General features: G+C 40.2%; 1 protein-coding gene across 3 annotated transcripts in view; it reads right to left on the reverse strand.

Moving 5' to 3' along the window:
• Positions 1 to 24,171, reverse strand: part of LOC110845230 (apoptosis-stimulating of p53 protein 1) — an 87,782-nt gene that overhangs the window by 43,203 nt on the left and 20,408 nt on the right. The window contains exons 1-2 of one of the 3 annotated variants that reach the window (XM_022091609.2): positions 2,661 to 4,099; positions 293 to 1,233 (exon numbers count right to left, since the gene is read on the reverse strand). The exons of 1 other annotated variant lie outside the window; for it this stretch is intronic. In XM_022091609.2, coding sequence (XP_021947301.2) covers positions 293 to 655 — 363 coding nt within the window. In that variant the 5' untranslated portion in view covers positions 656 to 1,233; positions 2,661 to 4,099. Of the gene's footprint in view, positions 1 to 292; positions 1,234 to 2,660; positions 4,100 to 14,705; positions 16,864 to 24,171 lie in introns of those variants that run through there. One more of the 3 variants, XM_035848835.1, reaches the window with a different exon arrangement.

Here is a 24,171-nt window from a genome sequence, read left to right on the forward strand (position 1 = left end):
ACTTTTATAATCGCTCCTGTCGCTCTCAAAGCAACTGAAATTCAAGACATTTGGGGAAAGTGCACAGAGTAATTTCAATTTATAGAATCCAATTACAGGAAAAGGACTTTTGCCTCATAATTTAATTATCCTTCTCTCTAATTTGAGCGAGGTGGTCCCACGTGCGAAACGGACAAAGTCGCTGGTAGCCAGCAGACTGTGAGGCCTGGGCAAGTATGTTAAACGAGGTGCATACAGATATTTGGGCTCGGGTGATGGAGCTCATCTTATGGATAAAATGCCTCTCTCTTACCGGTTCCGAGTCGGAGGAGTAGGCAGACTCCCACGAGTCGTCATTGTTGTTCCAATTGTTCAAGGAGTTTTCGGACGAATTTCTGCCCTTTCTGTACGTCAAGGAAGAGTTGGAGCAAGTGCTGCTGGACGAGGATGAAGAGCTGGAACCAGATTTGTGCCTGGCTCTCAAAATCTGGTTCAACGTCTTGTTCGTCGAGTTGGTCTCAACTTTCACTCGACCGCTTTTGTCCTCGGTGAACTTGCTCACCATCACCTTCCGCGTGTCCACCTCCCGATTCACCCTAATCATGCAGTTCTTGTTCAGCTGTGGGGCCGAGGTGGACACGAGGGACACTGGCGGATGGTACACGCACGTCAACATGGTGGAGGGGAGAGAAAAAGTCTTTTGTCCACTGATTTTAAGCGGAAATGAGGTGATTACGGGCTCAATTGGCTGCTTTCTTCTTCTTGTTCGAAAACCTTTGTCTCTTTTGCGAGATTTATCACGAGATTCTCATTTTGAGAGCAGAAATCACTCTGGCTGGTGGGTCAGTGGAGAAAGGAGTAATAATGTGGCTTTGATGAGGAGCCCAAAGCCAAAACAGAACTGTCTCTGCCAACAAACGGGATCAGTTGGACACATGTCACTTTCATTGCAGAATGTTATCTCCTTCCGTATCATATTACTGGAAAATGGGCAAGTGACACGAGTGAGAGGAGTCCATTATTTCGCCCAATTTAGCTTATCTCACAAACTTCATACCGGATGGTGAGTAAAACAAGCGATATTATGTCCGATTATAATCACCGACTGACTAATGACGACCTACTCTCGTGTCGCCTTATCTCAGACCCAAGGAGAACAAACTACTGCTGAGGAATCAGTGCCAGATTTCCCTCATATGCGTCCAAAGCCATGCGATATCTTGCATGGCTGACTTATCTTTCCTTTTATCACAGCTGCAATTAATCAGGTACAATTTTTTAGTCGTCGTGTCTCATTAATATTCTGTTTCGATTTACACTTTGCTCCATATCTATCCATTCTAGATTTCTTCTCGTTAATCAACAGTCAACTTATTGCAAAAGTTTTCTTGGCACAATTAAAATCTGCATTTTAGGCATCGCATAAGAAGTGCCACACATTCCCATCTGCAAAATGGAAACTCTGCCCGTTCGTAATTTGGAAATGAACCATAAACGATTTGGAATATTCGTTTAACAATTTTGACAACTTTTCCTTATTAGTTCGGTCAGAGTGAGAGCTTGCATGCATAAAATGAACAAGAATTAATTACGAGACGATGAGATTGAAAATTGAAAATCAAGAAGAAATGAGTCCACTTTATGAGTTATGGCTTTATGAAAATCATTAACTTGTGATAACTAGTAGGCTACACGAGTCAGGATAGCGGTTGTGGTGGTGGAGAGAAGATTTATGTAGGAACGGCACCTGCTCGACGTCCACAAACTCAAAGAAACGTCTCAATAATGGCCGTTGACAATGATTTATCCGTAATTAAGCTTCTTCTTCTTTTTACTGAGTGGAGAGAACAGAGCTCAAAGTGAGTGAGCTCTAATGGAGAAAGAAGCCAGTTCATTTGCACTAATTAGTTTCCACTTATACTGAGACGTCGTCCAGCCAAAAAAAAACAACGCGAAATTCCCATTCAATTGTGGGATAAATTCTTCCCCACGAGAAAAAAAACCTTAAGAAATTGGCACAATCTAACTAAAAGTTTATCATTTATTAGCAAAAGGTCGCCCAAGTCATTGTCAATCACGTGTCAATTAAATATTGTTCTCATGTCTCATTTTCTAACTATGCATTCCTAATTTCCAGTCTTTCATGTGTAAAATAAATTAAAAAGACATTGAATACAAAATAGATCTCTTCCATAACATTCAGATTTGGGAAGTCGCAACTCAGTCGAGTCACGTCGCCGTCTCAAAAACGGGGCACCTGTACACTCTGAGATTCTGCATTGACTGAGCTGAATTGAGTTATAAAATATTTGACTTTTGAGGCAAGTAGGGATCCTCTTTTTATTGGAAACTATTTATTTATGTAAGACGGACTTTTGTGTGCATGCGAGGACAATTTGGCCCATTCAGAGCCAATCACTGCTACATTTTGGTGACATGGATGGGAAAAAGTTTGTCCAATAATGAAGAATAATTGTACACCTTCTTGGCGATTTCCTTTTATTGACACAAGGAGCCTAATCAAAGAAGCAGCAACAGCAGCTTATATAAAGTTGGCCGAGGAATGTCGCGTGCTTCGCTCTCTTTAGTTGACTGTTGATTATGTGAGAGTATACGGATAAAAGGGAGCAAGTAAATAATGAATCGCACATATCGTGCCTCTGCCTACGAGAAGAACTTACTTGAACAACTTAATGAGGATCAGAGTTCGCAGGGCGACTCATGCTATTTCGTGATTTAGTTAATTTTCTTGCTTGTACTTGATTTGTACGTCAATGGGAAGCAGAAAAAGTATCCGAGCTTGCTAATGAACTCTTTATTATATCCAACGTCTCAAAGAAGGAGGAAAAATGACTCCCTTACAATTATTGTATTAGTCCGAATTATGAGACACTCTGGACACAAAAAATGTGAGCGCTGCAAAACACCCACTTCTTGTGTAGTGTTATGATTGTATTTACTACCAACTGTTATCGTTATCGTATCGTAGTATCACAAAACTGCTGTCAATTTAACTAGCACACGAGAAGGAGGAGGAGGCGAGGAGAGTATTGAAATTTCCTCAAAATCTTAAAATACACACTTTCGACTGCCAAGTGTCTGGTGTCTCAACCGTGCCTACGGATAAGAACTGGTCGAATGAGTCAATAATCACAAGAAGGAGCATAATATCTGATATGAGATAACTGCTTGTGCTTGCCAGACCGGAAATTGAATTTATTGTTATGCACACGTAGCAGTGGGAGTCGTATTGTTCTTGCTTACTTATTGCTATTTGCTGTTCGTGCGAGTAAATGTGTGTGTTTGGTTAAGGTTGATGACTAGTGGATGCGTCGATTCGGAAAAAAATTGAATTGTTTGGTTCGGTCGGTGACACAGGATGATGATGACAATATTGTTGGCATGCGTCTCTCTTCCTGCCATTCATTAGCATTATTATTAGATCACCATCTGCAGCCGTATGGTTTTCACCCTGATTTTATACTGTAGTTTAGTTGTGCTTTTATTTATACGTTTCGTAGCGATTTCTCCCACTCTATAAAATTTAAATTGATCGAGTTCATTTTTGGAGAGCGAGTGCGACCACCACTCAATCCACTCAATAAGAATGAGATCTTGTCTCAAAAAACCACTTTCACTTTTGCAAGAAAATACATACTCACTTGGTCTCCTTCACCTTTAACGGTTGTGTAATTGGGCTTCTTCTTGGTGGGGTTGAGGAATTGACATAAGACGTCAAATTTCAATCGTACACATGAGACTTTTGTGGTGGTGTCTTAAAGTATATTTATTATTACTCGTTCGCTATACTCTCCTTTGAGAGAACTGGTTTCTTATGCATTTTATGATGATGATAATGATGAGATGCTTGGTGTCCTCACGTTGCTTTTCAACCAAACCAGACAAGTTTCAGACGGGTTTGAATAAATGTTGGGCGAGTGATATATTTTGGGATTTGAACAAGAGTTTGATGATATTGATGCACCTCTAAAGATATTCAAATGTTCGAATTAGAATCCAAAGTGCGTTCGTAAAGTTGGAACTTTCTCTGGAAGAAACTTCTCCGGTTGTGCTGCAACAGTGGCGAAAACCGGTGGCGGAGCTGGTGTGAGGATGATGTGGCTCTGAGCAGCCCAAAACTGAAACTATTCCGTATTTTCTCCTTTCCCCGAGTTTTCTCCAGAGGAACAGAGTGAGAGAAAGTGAGAGACCAAATACTTTCTCCTGCTCTCTCTCTCTGGCCAAGCTGCTTTATAAACCTCGACTCCAAAGCAAGCAAGCCACCTGCTCGAGTTCCAGGCTTTCCACCACAGCTCAACTTCAAGAGTCCAAGATTGAGAGCCTTTGTGCACTGGATTGGTTGGGATTCAGGCTGGTTGGCGACCAAGTCTGGGATATTTACAAGACTGCGAGGAGAGAATTCTACGGAGGCTGCTGAATAAGAAGCGTCGTCCCACCTTAGTCCGACTGGAACCAACTTTCAACCAACGTTATCTGCCTCTCTCTCTCTCTTCCCATGCCAAGAAGAAGACAAGACGAGGCGCACAATGCATTCAAGCCCATTGTATGGCCGCACTGCCACCGATGATATTCCAATCTTCTCAATAACGGTCGTCGGTGGATATGGGAGCGATGGATCAACTCCGATCAAAATGTAGTAGTCATGAAAAAGCCATATTTTGCGGACAGGAGGAAATCTTTGCAATGTCCTCATCGCACAATACCCGGCCAGCCAGCCTACATAGATTTCATGTCAACGTGTCCCAAATGGGTGACCACACACGCACACAGCGATTGTAATATTCCTGCTATCAGTTGGGGGCTAGTTTTGCTGTATCAGTGACACAACGAGTGAAACCACACTTGTAGAAACCAACTTAAAACCACGGAAGCGTGTGATGAATTAAGTTGTGTGTTTATAAAACGTGTGGCTACATTCTATTTCGAGACGTTTTAAGAGTGGTGGATATTAAGCCTTCAAAACACGTACAAAGGACAAGGAACGAGTGACAGCGGGATGGGAGGAGATGGAGGCTCGTCCTATGTTCAGCAGCCCTGGTGGTGGCAAAGACAAGAATTCTTCACAATTCTTTCCTCGTGCTGTTCTCTATTATTCCATATTTCATAAGGACGACACTTTCCCCACTTTTATCACTTTTATGTCGCTCCCTCTTCCTTTGATCTTTCTCAGTTTCATGATGGATTGAGCATTGTGCGCTGAATAGCACTGACTCCATGCAACCAGACTCACTCGCCCACAATCCAACCAGAAAAATTAATCCCGAAAGGGAACATGAGATTTGCCCCATTTCTGAATCCCCTTCGTACATGGCGTTGCAGAACACAAATTTATTCAGCACTTTATCGTATCTCCCTGTATCATGGTTTTCAAAGCGGAATTAAATAGAGCACTTTGATACATGGACAAGCTGGCCGCCGTAATGGCCACAGTTTCGTCAACGACAATCTAAAGTAATACTTCCATACTTCCCCGACAACAAAGAGGATTTCTCGTATGATTATGACGATATCATACGTACGGCCATGGAGTAATAACAGTAATAATAAGGTGTGCAATAAGCTGGGCTGTAAACATACGCGGTAATTGAAAAGGCCCATGAATAACGCCACATACATAACTTGAGCAGCAGAAGCATTACATATTTAAATTTGGGTTGCTCCCGAGTACAAGAAGTTTCACAGGCTGCCCAGAAATTTTAAATGTACACGGTTGGAGGTACTTAAGAAAAAGTTGCATAGAAAACGCCCAATTTTCCTGGAAAAGTTTTAGAAAATGTGGACAATGTTCTAGTTCTTTAAGAGCACTTGAAATTGAGCCCAATTTCACTAAGTACTCTTGCACGTGGCATATTTAGATTTTCAATAATTTATTCAATTCGGGTTATTGATCAGTCGATTCGTAATCATTTCGCCGTTCCGAATTCATTGGTGCGTGTACGTACATCCAATATTTGTAATTAGTACGAACGCACAAAGTCGAGTGGACGCGAGTTGTGAGTAATTAAAACTAAGCAAATTAAATCATGAATCCTAATTAGAATGCAAAATATCCACTTCACTTTGAAATCGAAATGCAGTTCTATCATGTTTACATATTTTAAAAATATTTTACATGACTGACGAGTGTTTTAAATCATGCATTCCCCACGATGCATATAAAATGAATATAAATAGCTGAATGCATATGTGCACGTAACATGTGTGTTATGCTTCTCGTAAGAGTAATTGTTTTTGCGACGAGCTTTTAGCTGCATCCACCGAGTGGACGGTTAAATGTTTCAAGTTGAAGTGGTTAAAAAGTGTCAGATCGCTTTCGAGCTAATGGACGAGGAACACCCAACGTTGGGCACTTCACTAATGAAAGCAGAGAAGATTTAGGAGAGAGAGCAACACGCCGAAATGAACCAATTTGTTTCTGAGTGGCCAAGTTGCTCTTTATCAAAATCTTCATCAACCATACATACATACGCCAAATTAAATATGCATATGTGTACTTTGGATACTTACAGTTGTTGACGATGAACTTGCGCCTTATTATTTCAGAAAATATTCCAACATATGTCGAGAAACAAAGAAAATGGGATGAAATTGAGGCTTACCTGGAACAAAAAGAGCACATAATTAGTCAAAAGTGTAGGTAATAGACAATCAGACATTTTCATTATCAATAAATTTTTGAGCGAATAAGCAGAAAAGGCAATAAAATGCAAAACCTGAATTTTTTCGACACAAATTCTCAAAATCAATTAATCTGCATACTCTTTAAGACAATGTGGCATTAATTCGCATTGAAATTTGCATTTTTCAGCAAGGTTAATAAATAAGGCGTAATAAAAGTTACATCTCAATAGGGTTTAGAACTCAGAGTTGGGATGCACTAACTGGGTGACTTCGTGACCAGTTGAGGAGAGTGCTGACCTGAAACGCGTGAAATAATAATATGACGGAGTTCCACTTTCAATAACTTGTTTCAATTATTCGAAAGGCGGAGAAATTTGAAATTCAATTTCGTGGATTAGACGTTTTCGGAGAGGGATTTCTTGTTCCAAAAAGCGAAATAGAATAAAAGTCCTGACATTTAATATTCCATTTCATGTTGCACAGCCCAGTGTGGCTTTGAGTTAAGAACTTTTAACTATTTGAATGTGCGACTGCGAGAGAGAGAAAGTGTCAAAATTCCTAGTTTAAAAGCATTCTTCTGTATTCCATCCTTTCTAAATTTTAAGACCTTTTTGCTTGAAACGACGTCTTTGGCTAAGAACGAGGAACAAGTATTGGTCAGTATTTTTCACCAGGGCTGAGAACCAAGAGGGAAAGGCTCCTGATGGCTCTACAATCTTTGAAGTTTTTGTTTCAGCCTGGGTGAACGGTTCCCTTGTTATTGTTTGTCCTTGTTGCTTTGCTCGTCCACTCAGATCTGATCTCCAGCCTGGTCCCCATTCTTTTAAGAGCTTAGGATTTAAGACGCTGAGGATTTGAATGGACAGGAGGACAAAGAGCACATGGATGATCAAGTCTCGGGGGAATACATGCATATAGTGACATGACCAGTGTAATAATGCATCCACAACACACATACACACACAAATAGAACAAACAGAAGATGTGAATTTTTAGGTGGGAACTAAAAGGACTGACGCGCTTAGTTTTTTTTCTAAAATACGAACTTTCCCTTCTGCTACGAAATAAAGCGATGATTTCCTGTGCGTATAACGTAACAGAAACATGGGAGGTGGTGGTGGTGGTTGGAGGTGTAGGTGTGCCACTGCTTTCTTCGCAAGAGGTGATGTCATGCAATTCCAATGACATCTTCGGCCCTCGTTAAAAGGGGAAGATTTCATTCAACACATTGAGACAAATCAGTATCAGTTGGGGCATGAAACCACAAAACTGCTGAACCACCACGCTGTCGTTACTTCGTTTTCGTGTGCACAAAGCATCACTTGCTGAAGGAGGGTTACGCCCATTTGTTTCCTTGTGGTGTATTTTTGCACACAAGCCTAATTTTGCCAGAGTACACAAGCCAAGAGTATGCATTGCAAAGTAAGTAAGTACGTACGTAGGTTGGCTTGAATTTCATGCAGAGCGTAAACCCTCGTCCCCTGGAGCTTCGCTTTTAATATGAAAAAGATTAAAATGCAAACATATAAAACAAAAAAAGTTTTATCAGGGGAATGGAGTTTGAAAAAAAGGAGCTGGATGGAGTTGCCCCGTCCGTCTCGAAAATGACAAGGATCTTTTGTGTGTAGAGCCAGTATCTTATCCTGTGATTCTAACCTCCGTCCACACAATAATTCCAGAGTCGACCACGGAAGAATTATTGCCTTCGAGAGGAAGAAAGTTTCCTCGGGATGGGCAAAAATCTCAGCTTGTGCATAACTCGTGTAGTAGTAGAGATTTAGATCAACAAAATGCTTTTAAATAACCCCAACTGAACTATTGAAATTTCTTTGCTTTAGCAGTCGACTTCCAAACAATATCGCTGAAAAGAATTGTCTTGATTTGAACTCAAGTGGGCACATTTTCTATAAATATTCTGCTTTTTGTTTGCCAATTGATTGAAATTGAGAACAAGGAAAGTTCATTGTGAAGGAGGCATTCAGCTTACTTTAGACCTTTTACCTCTCCACTCAGGTCTTCAATTCAGCAGCAGCAGCAACAGGATTGAGGAATATTGGGAAAGTTGTTTGCTGAATTTTACTGAATTACAATTTGGACAGGGCAAATGGTTGTTTGATATTTGCAAAAGATGGTTGAAATTGACTGAGCCTTTTTTCCAGAAATACTAAAAGATTGGTTGGATTCGTTTCTCTTGTTTACTTTTACTTTTCAGAGGTTGAGTTGCCTCGATTCTTTTTGAATTGAGCTTGTAATTCATCCTCCTCAAAACCTATGTAAGTACGCAGCAAGTAAAAAATAATGATTCTGCCCCGTTTTGCAATGAAATGAATCCGCATCATTAATGTCATTGTAATTTTGTCGGGGAACACGCAGCTAACTTTTAATGAGCACTCATCATCATTGCAAAGATAAGACTCAAGTTTTCTACTTGTGCTTTATAATTGAAGGTTGAAAGATAAAAATGGGACTCGACCAGAAATTTGAGAAGACTTGAAAGATGGAAAATGCCGATTCTGGAAAAGAATTTTGATTTTCCACGTGCCATGTACATGCACATGAAGATGATGGGTATATACGCGCATATATATGAATGTACGAACAAAATTCAGCCATATGTAATTATGACAAGCCACCCCTGCCTGGAGGCTGATAAAATGCATAGCTCGTTATGCGCTCTATATGAGAATATGTATAGAAGACGCGTCTCATGTGGTAAAAAAGTGATACGAAAAACTTGTAAATTAAACTCCGACTCGGGAACTTAATCAACATCACCTTCATCGACTAAAAACATGTATTTTCGACTCGAAATTCACATATTTCATCAAATCTCTCCTCGGCTTGTTATAATTACTCGAGTTTTACGGAGAAGAAGTAAACAACCAGCTAACCAAGCCTGCTGCGAGTGGCATAACAAACTTTAATTTAGTGCTCAGTTACTAATTTCTGTGAGGCAAAAATCTCAGGAGATGTGTGAAAGTTGAGTTGTTTGTGGTGCGGTGGTGGTGAGTACTGGATTGTAGCTGCGATAAGACTTGTGAGCTACCCTTTTCCCTGTACATTTTATTGTATAAGGTGATGTTGCTTATCGTGGAACGTAGCTTCCCCGCAAAAGTTGTTCCTTGCGAACAATGAATTTTATCAGCTCGTTGAATTCTAGCTGTCTGGCGGTAGATAGCGAATAAAATGTAAATTCCCATAGGTTTCACATCGACGCATCATCTGGGAAATCTTAAAATTGGTGATTCTACCGACTACCGTACACACTTATGCAACATTACAGCAGCCTTTCATCCTTTCAGACAGAATTCTAACTTCTGGTGAGACAACCTTCATGCAATAATTAATGCCACAAATATCACAAGAAAACATCCATAGGTTTCGTATTTTTAAGTCCGAGGGTGAAAATTACTTGTATGCACTTGGCAATCCAGAGTCAAATGGTCGTATTACATGTCGCGACAAATCTCTGATTCGAATGTTGCAATTGAAATCGCTCCGACACGTTCATCACATTACATAATTTACTTCCAAGCGTGACGAAAGGTAGTGAAGTGGCGCCACCACTTTAGTCAGCACATTTAAAGAAAATGTAAAATGGACATAAAATGTCTTGTCGCCAAACAAATTCAAGTGTAAAAGTGGGACTTTGCTGGTTGGAGAATGTGTAAATTAGTATCAGTCACACTCGCCCATTATTGTAACGAGCAAAGAAACGCAGATTTCGTACGGTTAACCAGATAATCTTTGTTTCTTTATTGCTTCTGAACATGACGGTGGCAGTTATTGGTTTTCAGCTCTCTGATAAGAGCTTCCAGGAATTCTGTCCCAGTCAAGAATACACCAGGAGACCATTTACCACGGGAGGAGTGATGTTAGCATTTAAGAACATACATACGGATGCAATGTTCGCATTCTTTAGGTAGAAAAAAATGTACCGAGAAATACATGGGAACTCCTTAATATTCAGGCTTAAAATTCACTAACACGAATTGCATTCATTGATTAGAAATGTTTTACACTTGTTAGTGATCAGAATAATGTGCAGACGAAAATGCAGTTTCTCTTCGGAAGGGAACAATTTGGTTGCAGTCTGTCGTAGTATTTATTCACCCTCTCTGTTCGAGCGAGGATGGTTTACATTTCAGTAAGTGAACCTTTTTTTGTTTGGTCGCCTTTTATTACCAGAGTGCAGCAGACATAGAGATCAGCGAGGCTGAAGTGATCTGCTGCACTTTATTAATTTATTCATCCTTATGCGCTTTGAGCATTTAGGCATTTATCGTCTACATGCAGATTGGACGGTAATGAAAGTGATATCATGCTTTTTATGTAAATAAAATGCAGTTGGATCAGAGTCGAACCGTATGGCTACGTGAGATGCGAGGCACAGATATTGAAAATCAGTGCTCCTCCCTCGTATGCTATTGTGCATTGTGAATAAATAGCCAGCCAAAAATTCCTCATTTTATGTTCTCCTTCTCGCCTTGTTTAATCCTCTCCGTACGACATAAATCTCGCCGTCTCCTTCGAAATGCAAATTGGAGTAAACTGTGCGAGCTCTGCGAAGCAAATCGAAATATTTGGTTCTAGTTCTTCGGTTGAGGAAAAACATGATTGTTTAGAGATCGACTCCAGAGATTGACTTGGCTTTTACTTAATCACCCACACACACACACACGAGGAGGAATATGTACAAGGCTGAGATGTGTTAGAGAATAATAAATGTTAGTGTTACGAGAGTTGAACAGTTTATTTAGCACATTATAATTCTTGCCATGTTGAACGAGAGGGAGGAAAAGCACTTTAATTTGAAGTTTAGATATGCCTTTTGAATTCTGATCTGGTCCCAAATATGCTCATAATTTAGACAAATAATTGAGTCAGTGGGGACGTGATGAAGCAATCAGACATTGAATAAGATAGACAGCGAGATGACCATAAAACTTGGTCATCACACACGTTTCTTCAATAATAAGTGTCCCTTGACGCAACATCAACATCTCCATTCTCGTCGTTGCCACTTGGTACGTACGTAGCCATGCAGGCAGAGAATCATACCATCGAAAAGTATTTACCACACACGAATTATTTTCCCAAACTCTTGCATCCTATTCATTTCCATATTTCTATAGCGCATCACCATTTGCTTTATCGCGAAGAAGTCAGTTGTTGCTTGCTGGGCAGGTACATAGGTTGCCGAAATTCCTGATTGAGAAATGATGATGTCTCAGCATCAACAATTTCAAAAGAGCATAGTTCACACTCGAAGAATGGAGACAGAAATGGGCATTTTGTAGCCGAATGGGAAAATGAAAGTAAGAGTGGTGCATGACAAAAATTCAGTGGAGAGATATCGCTGTCACGATGTACATACGCATCCACGAGTAATGTGCATATGCTGGCACGTAATATTGCGTATAAACTGATATGACTGATCATCATGTCTCTTTTCATTGACATCCTCCGAGTCATTGGGGACAAAATGGATCTAATTTCCGCACTAATATCATCATGGTTGGGTGAAAGCGGAGGAACTCACATCACCGAAATCGCATGCAGTCACCACCCTGCTGAATTGCTGGCTGGAATATAATAATAACGGGCAATAAATAAATCCGTGGTTCGGATTGGACCCCGAAATGTGAGAAAATGTGAAACATGCAGCATCACGGCGAAGCAGCTGGCTGATTTTTCTAGTGGCCTTCTCTCCGAGGAAAAAGAGAGTGACTGGCCCCATGTGGAACTTTTTTGATAGAATCATTACGATTTATTGATCCTTATTCATAGGGAGTCAAATACATGCAACACACTACACACACATGTGACACTGCCACCACGCTCACTAAAGGCAACCCAGGCAGGCTGACGAGACTCTTTTCAGACTCAGCAGTAGGATTCGACGGAGGTTGGAAACATATCGGTCATCTCCCACAGAAAAAAAATCCGTTTTTTTGCACATGGGTGACGAAGGCTGGGTCGTAAAGTCAAAAGCAACCCTCTCTTTCTCTCCTGTTCTCGTTGGCCTGCTTCTGATCATGGCATGAATGACTTCTTCCAGTATCAACCCAAGTTTATGAAAATCTATCCAAATCCATGCTCTGCTTATTATTGCGTAAATATCAAAAAATAGGCTCAGCGGCTTGTGCTCGGCTAAACATGAAATAAAATGCAGGGAGTAGACAAAGGAAGAAATATATGTAATACATACATGGTTACGATGATGGGAAAGTCAAAATTTAACAACCAACCAGCAACCGAAAGCGACCAGTACTGCGGTCGGTGAAGCTCTTATTATTCATGCCGACAAAAGCTGATGACTGGCATGACACTGATTGTGACATATGTATTCCTACGACTTAAACATGAAACGTGTCATTCAGCAACAACATGGTGTTTACTCTGTGGAAAATCTAGGTAATCGTTAATGAGCCAAGTAAATAAATACGCTCTGAATTTACTGGACCCATTAGACCAATATCGAGTTAAGCATGTACATACATACATACATAAGCGTTAATATTACGCAATCCACTAGATACATATTGGATAACCATGGCTGACTTTATCGACAAAATTTCACCGCTTATTTAGCAACACTTACATATTGGCATACATGACGAGAGATAGATTTTAGGTTAACGCGAACATGAAAGCCATGTCATAAGGACGAGATTGGAAGAGAAGGCGACGTCGTCCGTGTTTAATAGTTCTTTGAAAGTCGTAAAAAGAATTACGTAAACGAAATGAGATGGATCCACAAAAATTGTTATGATGAGATTGAAAGCAGCCAAGATGGGAAGAGAGTTGGCAAAAATTGTAAACAAAGTAGTCCATAATTTGTTTGAAGGGGTGCTCCGCCACTTTATGGCTCGATTTTGGCTGTCGAATTTTGTAACAACCGTCACACGTTGGTCGTCGTCGTGGTGCGCTACAAATGTGAACCTCCTCTCTGTCCAATGGTACGAATAAGAAGATGTGGGAGGCGAATGAGTTAACGGTACACGCCATTTATTCCTTCATGCCTATGCATCGCAAGAATGATAATAATGCTCAGCGCGGGGTCATCCTTCGTGCGAATCTACGCGGATGTCGTCGTTGTTCCTCAACCCAACCGCCTCACTTGGCACAAGCAGCAGAAATCCTATGCTGCTGACCCATTAGTAAGATTTCTTACGATTATTTCGAAACGACATGACACGCCGCCTCACCTTGTACACAAAATAAACAAAGTAATTGCACATTCTCATCGTCTCTTTAGCTTGAAAATACGTAATGATATCACAGCATGGGCATTCTTTAGTGCTGCATTGTTGTTATTGTTGAGAAAAAAAACTCCAATGGGAATCTGACTGTACATATTTAGATAGCTAAATGGTCCCCGTGAAGAGGTGAGATTACGCAGCAGCTGTAACAACAGCTTCTCGCCGATTGCAATAAAAGTAAATGAATTTCTTGTCTATTAGCGAATTGCTCATTTCCATTACGTAAATTGCTTGGGCAGAAATTAGCGGGTACCATCATCACACACAACACAATAGACAATAGTCTGCAAGAGACAGCTAAATGCTTGAGCTCAAGGTAAACTCAACTTCTTGACGGGTTTGATGACAAACCACAAACAAAACTGCATGGTGCTTCTCATGAGTTTGGAATGGTTTTGCTTAATTGCAGCAAAATCAGACATGCACATTAACGTAATTGTGATTTGTAGGAAATTACAAAGTTTGGTTGAAAAGTTGTTGATAGCAGCAAGCAGGGCTACATGGTCTCACACATAATGAGACAAACATTGCTTATGCAAGACTGCGTATCTCCTCCTCTGATGCTTCACCTTGAACAAAATAATTGTTGAACAGCGATGAAAGTTAGTTTGCGTAAAGTCATAAAACGGTCAAGTTTAAATAAAATGTTGCTCATAAATTGTTGGAAAGTTTAAATTAAAATTTCTGAATGCTTCAGGGAAACGGCAAACTCGTAAACAAAAGAGATCGAAGAAAAGCCGTGTGCAGTTAGTTTTGCAGATTCATCACACGTCATAACAATAATCGTAACGGGACAAGGCAGGACGTATAAATAAATACCTTTCCATATCCAGCACACTTTAGCTGTCGTAGAAAATCTGAGAGTCTGCCATGACTGGGATCACTATTCCCAGCTCCTTGCTGCTCTCCGTCACTGATGCAGCTAACAAAATTCTCTTGAGCTAGGGAACAAGTGGACTTTCTCCGTTCTGGGAAAATTGTGCTGCTTCGGCTTCTTCCAGAATGAGACGACGACATGATTTCCGAGGTGGGCATCAGCATCCCGTCTTGCCCCATTGCTCCTCAATAATCCAGCAGTGCGTAGTCAGTAAGACACTCTGCAAATCCCTGGCTACTGATCATACTAATATTCATAATCCTCAATTCTTCAAGATTAGCGTTGCTCTGATTATTAATTATTGTTTGCGAAACTCTGCCTAGTAAAAATTGTTCATAATTTAGTTAACGACTAGACTAACTCGTCCTATGTATTTGCACGTGCAGAAGATAAGACTACTGACTGACTGACTGATGAGATCTATCCTACATACTTAAATACAAACGTACTTTTCCATGTCTACACAGCTATCAGAGTTCCAAAAATGTCGAACGTGGTGTTTGTTCGTCTTTCGCACATCTATAAAACTCAATTACAGGATCAACATTCATCAATCTCTTTTCCGGCACTTAATTGAATCGCCTGATTTCACTCCAGCACTCTCTCGACCCCACGAAGTGAGAACATTTTTCAACTCGAGATTAAATTACACGACTCATTCACAAACACAGGGAAATTCACTGCAGATCTTAATCGCCTTTATTCACCGGCACATAATAATTCTATTTCAGCCACCACCATAAAATAATGACGTGATTTCTTGCTCTCTTTCTTTGGCGGAAGTGTGAGGAACAAATTACGCCAAGGAATCAATAAGGAGCGCCCTGACGCCTTAGCGAAGTTGGGAGTTGGCTGGAAATTCGGAGCTTGAATAATAATATTATTCATTCAGACGAGGTCATCATTTAATCCCCGGAAACATCCTCCTCACTGTCTCACTCACTGCGTCGGCTACTCACTCATATTTCAAAACGGTGGTCTTCTTCATCCACTTTGGTCTGTTTGCAACCTGCACACGGACGGAGAACGAATAGGCTTCGATATTTTATCCCACGCTCGTCATTGACTTTGACTGGATTCGGAAGGAGGTGAAGACGAAACGGAAATCAAAGCTTTCCACGCCAAACTCTCGGATATTCGCCGGATCACCTTCCTCCACGCTGCCCATTATTATTGCGTCGGCCTCTCATCATCCCAACTTGAGACTCACCACATCAATCATTCACAACCCAGCAGAGCAGCTCTTCTGATTTTAACAAGTCACTCCTAGTGCCAATTTTGTTTTCCTTTTCGTGGTTCCCCTTGCGGAATTCGGAAAATGAGCTGGCGCCCAATTCTCATCACTCGTTCGTTCGTGGTTTAGAGTCAAATTCTGGACTTTTAGAACAAGCACCGTTTATTTTTCTGTGGCTCACTTTTCACTCACTCGCACTTAAAAATGAATATGTCCGATCTTATTACAAAGGATCGTAAAACTGAATCGCTGTTGTGCATGTTCGCTCGTCTCGTCTACATCCGCTCCTCAACAGTTTCTAACCCTTGAGCAAATATTATTATTTCGAATGCAACGAGACACCCACCAAAGCAGTCGCTCTCGTTTAATTTGCTTCAAGAGCAAAGTTGAACTACATTTTTTTTACTTTTTATAAAACGCAATTTCTCTGACTGAGCAGCTTGGATTTCAGTTTCACTTATGCACACACTCCTCCTGACTCGGCTGACTGATGTAATGCGACTATAGATTCATTGAAAATGTGCAGACACACGGAATTTCTGTATTCTCTGGAACACTCCCAGCATAGGAGATGCTGCTGGAGAGCTGTTAGCATGTAATGTACGACATAATATGTAACAGCTTCAAATCTGGAGAGTAAACTATGGCGATTGTATGGGCTCGTTTTCGTCATGAAAGAGATACACATGTACCCACAAAAATGAGGAAGGGTGACTTTACATGCTCTCCAACCCTGTGTCAGAACGACCGACCAAGTAAATCCGGGAATCAGGGGTGGCTATTAGTACAAAAACTGTGTGAAGACAACTTCAGTTGGGTGTGTAAAATACGGCGACGAGCAAAGTGACTCTGTACCCCGATAACAAGTGAGCTTAACATTTACTCAGATTTGGAGACGGAGGAGGAAGAAGAAGAATACAACAAGCGGACTCTTTCATACTGAGGTTTAACCCAAGCAGTTAACTGCATACTGCGTTCAGGAGAATGCATGGAGAGATGTGTTGCATCTAAATTTAGAGATATAGAAAAGTTCACCCAATAACGTGTGCAGTGGATGTGTGAGTGTCATCATATACGATGCACCCACCAAATGGAGGGGTGTGTGCACGGAAAAGGCACATTATGCATTGTAAATAATGATAACTCGGTTGGTTGCATATTGTACACGTTTTTCTCCTCCGTGTATCATTGTCCACGGGCAGCAGTGAGTGGTGTAGAAGGAGGAGCAGGGCTTGTAGTCGTAAATCGAGTCTATATTTGTTATTGGTGTTGGGGCCAAGATAAGAATGAGATCCGATTCAGAAATCAGGAGGGATATGAAACAAACGAGATTATTTTTGGGCACAAATGCCACGAAATTTACATATTAAGGGGATCAAAGCTAAGACCATGGATCGAATTCAGGAAGAAGCAACCCCTCCAGCAGGAGCACTACTCGGGATGCATGATCACTCGCTGCACTGCTTGCATATCGAAAAAGAGCAACAATAAAAGATTGTCCTTGGTGGTGTTCAAAAGGGGTTGATTGTTGTTCAAAATGTTCAAAATTCAAACAATGTTCCCAAATGTATGGAATTTTTTTTATGGCTGTGCATGAATATCACGGAAGCAGTTTTAGAGCGCAATCGATTTGGTCCGTGAGGGATAATCGAGTGTCTTGTATACAATTCTAAGTTGATAAATTATTTCGTGAGCACACATTCTCTGAGTCACATCAGACAAGGATTTTCTACTCAAAATAAGACATCCCTCCTGCGCAACAGTTTATGTATCCTCACTCAAAACAGAGTATTTCTTTTTATGTTAAATACACGTATCTCGTCTCATTGTCTGTGTTCCAGATAACGTGTTTAGAACTGGATGCCCATTCAAACCTCGGGAGAGTAGAAGATTAGATTAGTACGAGATCAGCCAGTCTGCCTCTCAATAGCTCGCTCGTTGAGTCGTGAACATTTTCTCAAAAATCTAAACTCTATCTTCTGGCACTTGCAGCCTAAGATAATTCTCTCTGGGATTGTATAGTCAATCGAGAGAAGATGGGCTACACGTCTCCGTGCATGGCCGTTCCATCATCAAAGGCAATAACTGACAGGAGAGAACCTACTTAAGTCACAGGAACAACATGATCTATGCTTTAACCTGAAAATCAATCCAAAGAAAACAAACCATGTGCATGAGAAAACAGTCAGAAGGACATCTTATGCAAAGATTTGTGCAATATTGTGCTACTAGTCAAACACTGCGATAGACATGATTCAAAATATTTGCACAAGCCAATTTCCCAATGTTTCAAATAAATCAGTTCCTAGTTTTCTCGATTCGGATCTAAAATTAGCTGGTTGGGTTCCGTAAATGATCAAATGCATCAAACAAGTCCACGTTTGACTTGACAACATTCCATGACAAAGCAAATTGGATGGAGGACAAAGTTGGATTGACTGCCTGTCCTCCGTTTCCTCTCCCTGCCTTCAAGTTAATTAATGAGACGTTGAAATAAGACAATTGGGTCGGAAGGAGCAAATACAGGATGAATCACAGAGAAAATACAAACAACTTCAAACATCTTTGAATTCTTAATTGTCCAAAATTGTACACAATTCTACGAAAATGTTGAATTGAAACAGAGGCAGAATTGTCTTTGTTCTCGTTATGAAACAAAAAGTTGTCTTCTCAAAACTTTGTGTACTTATGTAACCAACAGAAAAAAGGAGGAATTTCAATTCTCTTATTATTATTTTTTCCCAATGGATGGAAATTGAGAATGTTCTGGAAAAGGACAAAGTCAGTCATTCAGTCAGCACAGAAGGAGAATAAGTATATCGTCGGACAAGCTGACTGTGTGCGACGTCATGACCTACGATATATTTCCCTGAGTAGCGTGAGACGGTGTTTTGCAGACATCGGCTAATAAACCCCCAGACTCCAATAATTTACCTTCAACGCTACGACAATAGCACATTTGAGGCAAGAACTGCCATTACAGCAAATGTGTGTTCGACTTTCCGTTTACTCTGAGGAGAACTGCACTGCCACCACGGACACCAGGCAGCATAACACGCAGCCAACTCACGAAATTGACTTTGGAGTTGAGTGTAATGGATGTCTTGTCTTGAGGAGACAAAATTCTCTCAAAAAGTTTAAAATGCAGTCAACAAAAAACGAGGCACAAGAAGAAGATGCAACATTAAAGGAACAAAACACATCAGGAAGTCTACTCATCCATATATCCACATACGTCCCCAGCTACATACGTACATAAGTATGTACACAAGAAAGCAATATCGTAAATTTCTTGATCACCGACTGCGTGTTCATCTTCATCAGCCCGATAGACTGATTACGAGCTGGTATTCGCATTGTGAAACTGAAACACGACAGGATTAATTGTATTAAACAAGCCATAACCGCACAGAACTTTACGGCGAGGATTAAATATGTGCAACTTATTTCCCACACCACCACTACGTAATAGCATCATGTAAACATTTTGTAGCAGAGATTGCACACACTGCGAGGCTTCGCAATTCGTATGAACTCTGATTCGAAAAGGTTAATCTCCTCGGTTGAGTTAGCTCCCTAACAAATTGATTCAAAATTTGACTCGAGATGTGATGTGAGAGGAGGAGCAGGGCCATCAAGAATCAGAATCAAAGCTGATGGAGAGGAGGCTCTTACTTTCATCGCAAAAAGTTAAGAGTCCAATAATCTCGTGTATTTGCTAATGTGAAACCTGTCATCGGAGGAGATCGGATAAGCAGGGGCACAAAAAAATTGGAGTTTGAGATTTCTCTCATTGATGGATGAATGGACGACTTTTCCTTCTTGAACCCTAATCCCAAAGTAGACGACCAAATTGAAAAGAAAACTTACTTGTAAATAAATCTCTGAAAGTTTCCGTATAAAGTTGAGCCATGTGAATTTGCATACAAACAAACCGCCGCTTGGCCAAAATCCTAAGTGAGTACAAAGTAGTTACTTAACTATGTAGGATGAGAACAAAAAGCGGAAAAAATATCAAAAATGCCGTCGCGTGATTGGGATTATGGCAGAGTTGTAAGTAATACTAGTAATTGCACGTTGTTGCCTGCAGCCATCACTCTCGATCCTCCGTCATCCATCCATCCATCCACCAGACGACTATGACTCGCCGAAAATGAAATGATTCGAGACTGTTTTACTCCATCCTTCCTTTTTTATCGAGAAGAAGACGGAGGGAAAAAACTACTCGGGCTCCGAGATGCATTTCATTCCCACTCCGTACCGTTTTTTACGCAACACACAGATTGTAGTCTTTTGTAGTACGTACACAGTTTAAGGTTTAAGGAGAGGAATGTTTAATGCAAAACCAACAATCCAGAAATCAGAATTGAGATTGGATTCGTTGGGGCCATGTGATGAGATCATCAAATGTGGCGTTTGAGGTTTGACCAAACAAAATCGGAGGGGTACGTTCGTAATAATAATGGGACGGGGAGCGATGGAGAAGGTCCGTAATGGATCGTAAGAGAAGTAAATGACCGAACATAATGGGGAAAAAGTCCACTGTAATGCTCCCTTCAGAATTGATTCCGAACCCGAAAGCTGGTGATAACCCATTTATAAATGAAGGGTGTAATTCCATGATTATTTGGGCGACCGAGTGAGTCATTCAACGGACGAGAAATGGTTTCTTGACATCCAACATTAGCTTTCAAAGTCCGAACGATCGATCCGAACCAACCTGGGACTCGTTATGATTACCAATTTATTTGTATAGTCGTGTCGTACACACATACGTGCAACAACACTAGCCAAACAAAACACAAATATCTGATGATTATATAAAGATCAGAAATGCATACATATTGAGGGATTTTTTTCTCGATATACATTATAGCCATTAATCTGCAATATTTGTACTGCACAAGTTAACAACGATGATTTTGTCGTTGGGTATGAAAACGAGATTCACAAATATTTATCAAATAGTAAGCTAAACATAATTTGATTTTGATGCATTTAACACAAAATCAGCCAGACGGAAAAATCGAGTTTGACTTAAGCATTAAACATTGAGCATTAAATTAAAAGGATTAAATGCTAAATCTGTCGATATTAAATGCATTAGAAACCGAAACAGAATTAATTTTAAGGTGATTATATCAATTACACCAGTTTTGCAAAATCCATATGTAGAATTTGGAAAGCGGATTGAGCATTTTTAATCCCTTGCATCCCATAAATGGTGGCAGACGTGTTAATATTATGTATAAAGCAAAGTAAGATTATTATATGCACGTAAAAAATTAAACGCCACGTCACGACTGACGATGGCAAAAAAAATGAAATCGAGTTTTACTGGAAATGAAATGACCAGCGTTGAAGGTGTTTCTTCAACGAGAAGGATGTGTGCATCGTCTGGACGTGTTGTCGGTAATTCTGCATCAAGCAAAACTATTTTCAAATGTTGAGGTTTTCCATGGACTGAGCACTTTGTGGCAGACAGAAGAATTTTAATTTTTACTCGGAATTGGGAAAACTTTTATGTGGAAACGTTATTTGAAAATTAGCCATTCAATTAAAATCTCAGGAACTGAAATTGTTTATTAAAGTTTGTACATATATACAATGTGGTTTTATAAATATGTGAATATGCCGAGGATTAGGAATTAGCGTGGGTTTATTGAACGATATTCTCAACTCACTTATGCATTATTGTTTAAACTTACACAAGTTTAAATCAATCCATATATATTTATTCGAGTGGGATTAGTTGGTCCTCGGATGGTGCAGTCGACCACAAATTTGGTTGGTCTTTGTATCAAAACAAGTAGCAAATAAACGTTTGAAATATCAACCGCAACCAGAAAACAATGTTCAACAAACAACCAGCACGTTGCTACTTTGTTCTTCAACGTTGAATATGTAGATATTAGAGCGAGCTGAACATTATTATTATGGGATGAATTTTCACCTCGTTGTACATATGCGACACCCACTTACTCAAATTTGCCAATTTTCATACATGCAGTCGAAATCACTTTCTAACCAAACATCGAGTCAGAGCATATCTCGTTATTCTGAATGTTATGCTGATGACGGTCATATTTTACTTTTTTATGCTCCAACTGGTGACAGTTTTGGTTGGTTTTAAGTAAGATTTCACTTTGAGAGACTTTAAGTAACCAGTCCACCCCAACAATAGACAAGTAATTGATACTTTTCACGTTATTGAGGAGAACCAACTGCGTTACACGTTAATGAACCTACGACTCCTTTTCGCATATCATCATGTGGACATACGAGTAGCAAGTAAGTAGTGATACGTAGTACCTGTCATGCATATTTTTGCCAAGGTGTGAACGTGTTATCACCACCGTCAGAAAATTTCGATATTGATATTGCGTGGTGGTTGAGAATTTGTTGAAATACTGTACACGCTACGTGATTGCATTAGTCTCTGTCAATCTCGTTGCTGAAATTTAATCTTATTTATTCTTACAAGTGTACACAATTCATTGAAATTGCCTTCGTCTGCTACTGGTTGTGGTTTGTTGCCTTTCTTGCGAGATGCTATTCAACCAGAGAGAGAGAGAGGCGAAGTTGCAGCCCAGGGCAAAAAACTCGGGGGATCATATAAAAGTATTTTATGCATCTACGGAACGTGGACAGAGGAATTGGAATCTCAACACGATTTTTTAGAGCCGTCACGAACAACAACGATACCAGCCAAGCAGATATAAAATGCATCAGCAGCCTCACATTTCAGAGGGGACTCTTTTAATTCACAAGTTCGGTGAACCTCCTGTCCGCGGATGGTACCGAACAAGGCAGTACAACAGTAAGTGCAGATCTGTACTTATTTTCCTATTGGAAAGTAGCAGTCCGGGTGTTTTTTTTCTTGCTCCAACTTGAACAACTTTGTCGAGTTAAAAGGCTTTCTACTGTTTGCAATTACACAAATGAATTGCAGCCACGCAAATAAAATTCATATTGTCGTGATGCAACTGACTACGTGTGGGAGTTGGGAAGTGGAATATCAGACAACAAAATCTCTAGCTTGATCGAATCAGGGACGGATTAGATCATAAATAAATATTTATACACTCTCGGCTCGAAGCCTTTTTTTAATTTGCATAGCCCAATAACAGTGAACTGAACTCTGTATCAGCGCAAATAAATTAAATCTCTTGTAGAGATGACATGGCTCTATTTTTATTTAAAACAATTTACAAGTCCGTGTGGCAGCAAATATGCAGTGTGTGTCAGCATTTGCTTTGAATCTTGGGGGGTTGAGAAGAAAGAAAGCTTGGGATAAATGGAGACCACGAATGACACACACACACGGCACGATCTAACTCCATTGCCAAGCAGATATGTATGCACATCGACGAACCTCCACCATACGTGCAGCTTGTTTTGTTTAAATTAATTTGTGGAATTTTGCACTGTCACTGCACTCCGAGTTTCAATGCTACCAAACTGTTGCATTTTTTCATATGAATGAGATAAATGGTGTTACTCAAGGTGCATACACATTATCCGCTCCTCTGGCCGCTCTGGTTTCAACAGGCAAATTTCTTTTAAACAAATAATATGTAGAAATGCATCCAACCAACTTTTGCCAACAGTTCACATTTCTGTGTATCTTGCCGTTATAGATTTCACAAAGGATTTCATTTCATACTGAATGAATAGCCAGTTACGCGTAAACACGTCTGTATTGATTTGCGCCCTACTCGTACATATGTACGACAAGAACTAACAATAAGTAGTTTGCAATCGACAAAGGACACCTCAAACTATGCACAAATAGACAATCAGCACAACACCGACAAATGCCGCATTAGGAACCAAAACATAACTAAACTTGGAAATGAACAAACTAATGCATATCTTAAATAGCCCACAAAACTGCGCATTTACCACGGCAATTTCTTGGTCTTGGCATGTTTTTGTACATATTTATGTTCCGAGGACAATATGATTTCAAATTGCGAACATCCGCACAATGTGAGACTTCCTGCGAAACTTTATCGTCGTCGTGCCTGTCCGAATCGACAGCATACGTAGGAATATGTACATTTATTTATTTGAACTTGTTATGATTTCTTAGAAACAAAGTTGTGCTCGCTTCTGCTGGTGAGAGATTCCCAACTTGTCGGCATGAATTTGCATGTTGCGTAGTGGAATAA

This window comes from Folsomia candida, unplaced genomic scaffold (genome assembly GCF_002217175.1).
Source record: "Folsomia candida strain VU population unplaced genomic scaffold, ASM221717v1 Fcan01_Sc002, whole genome shotgun sequence".
Lineage (NCBI taxonomy): Eukaryota > Metazoa > Arthropoda > Collembola > Entomobryomorpha > Isotomidae > Folsomia > Folsomia candida.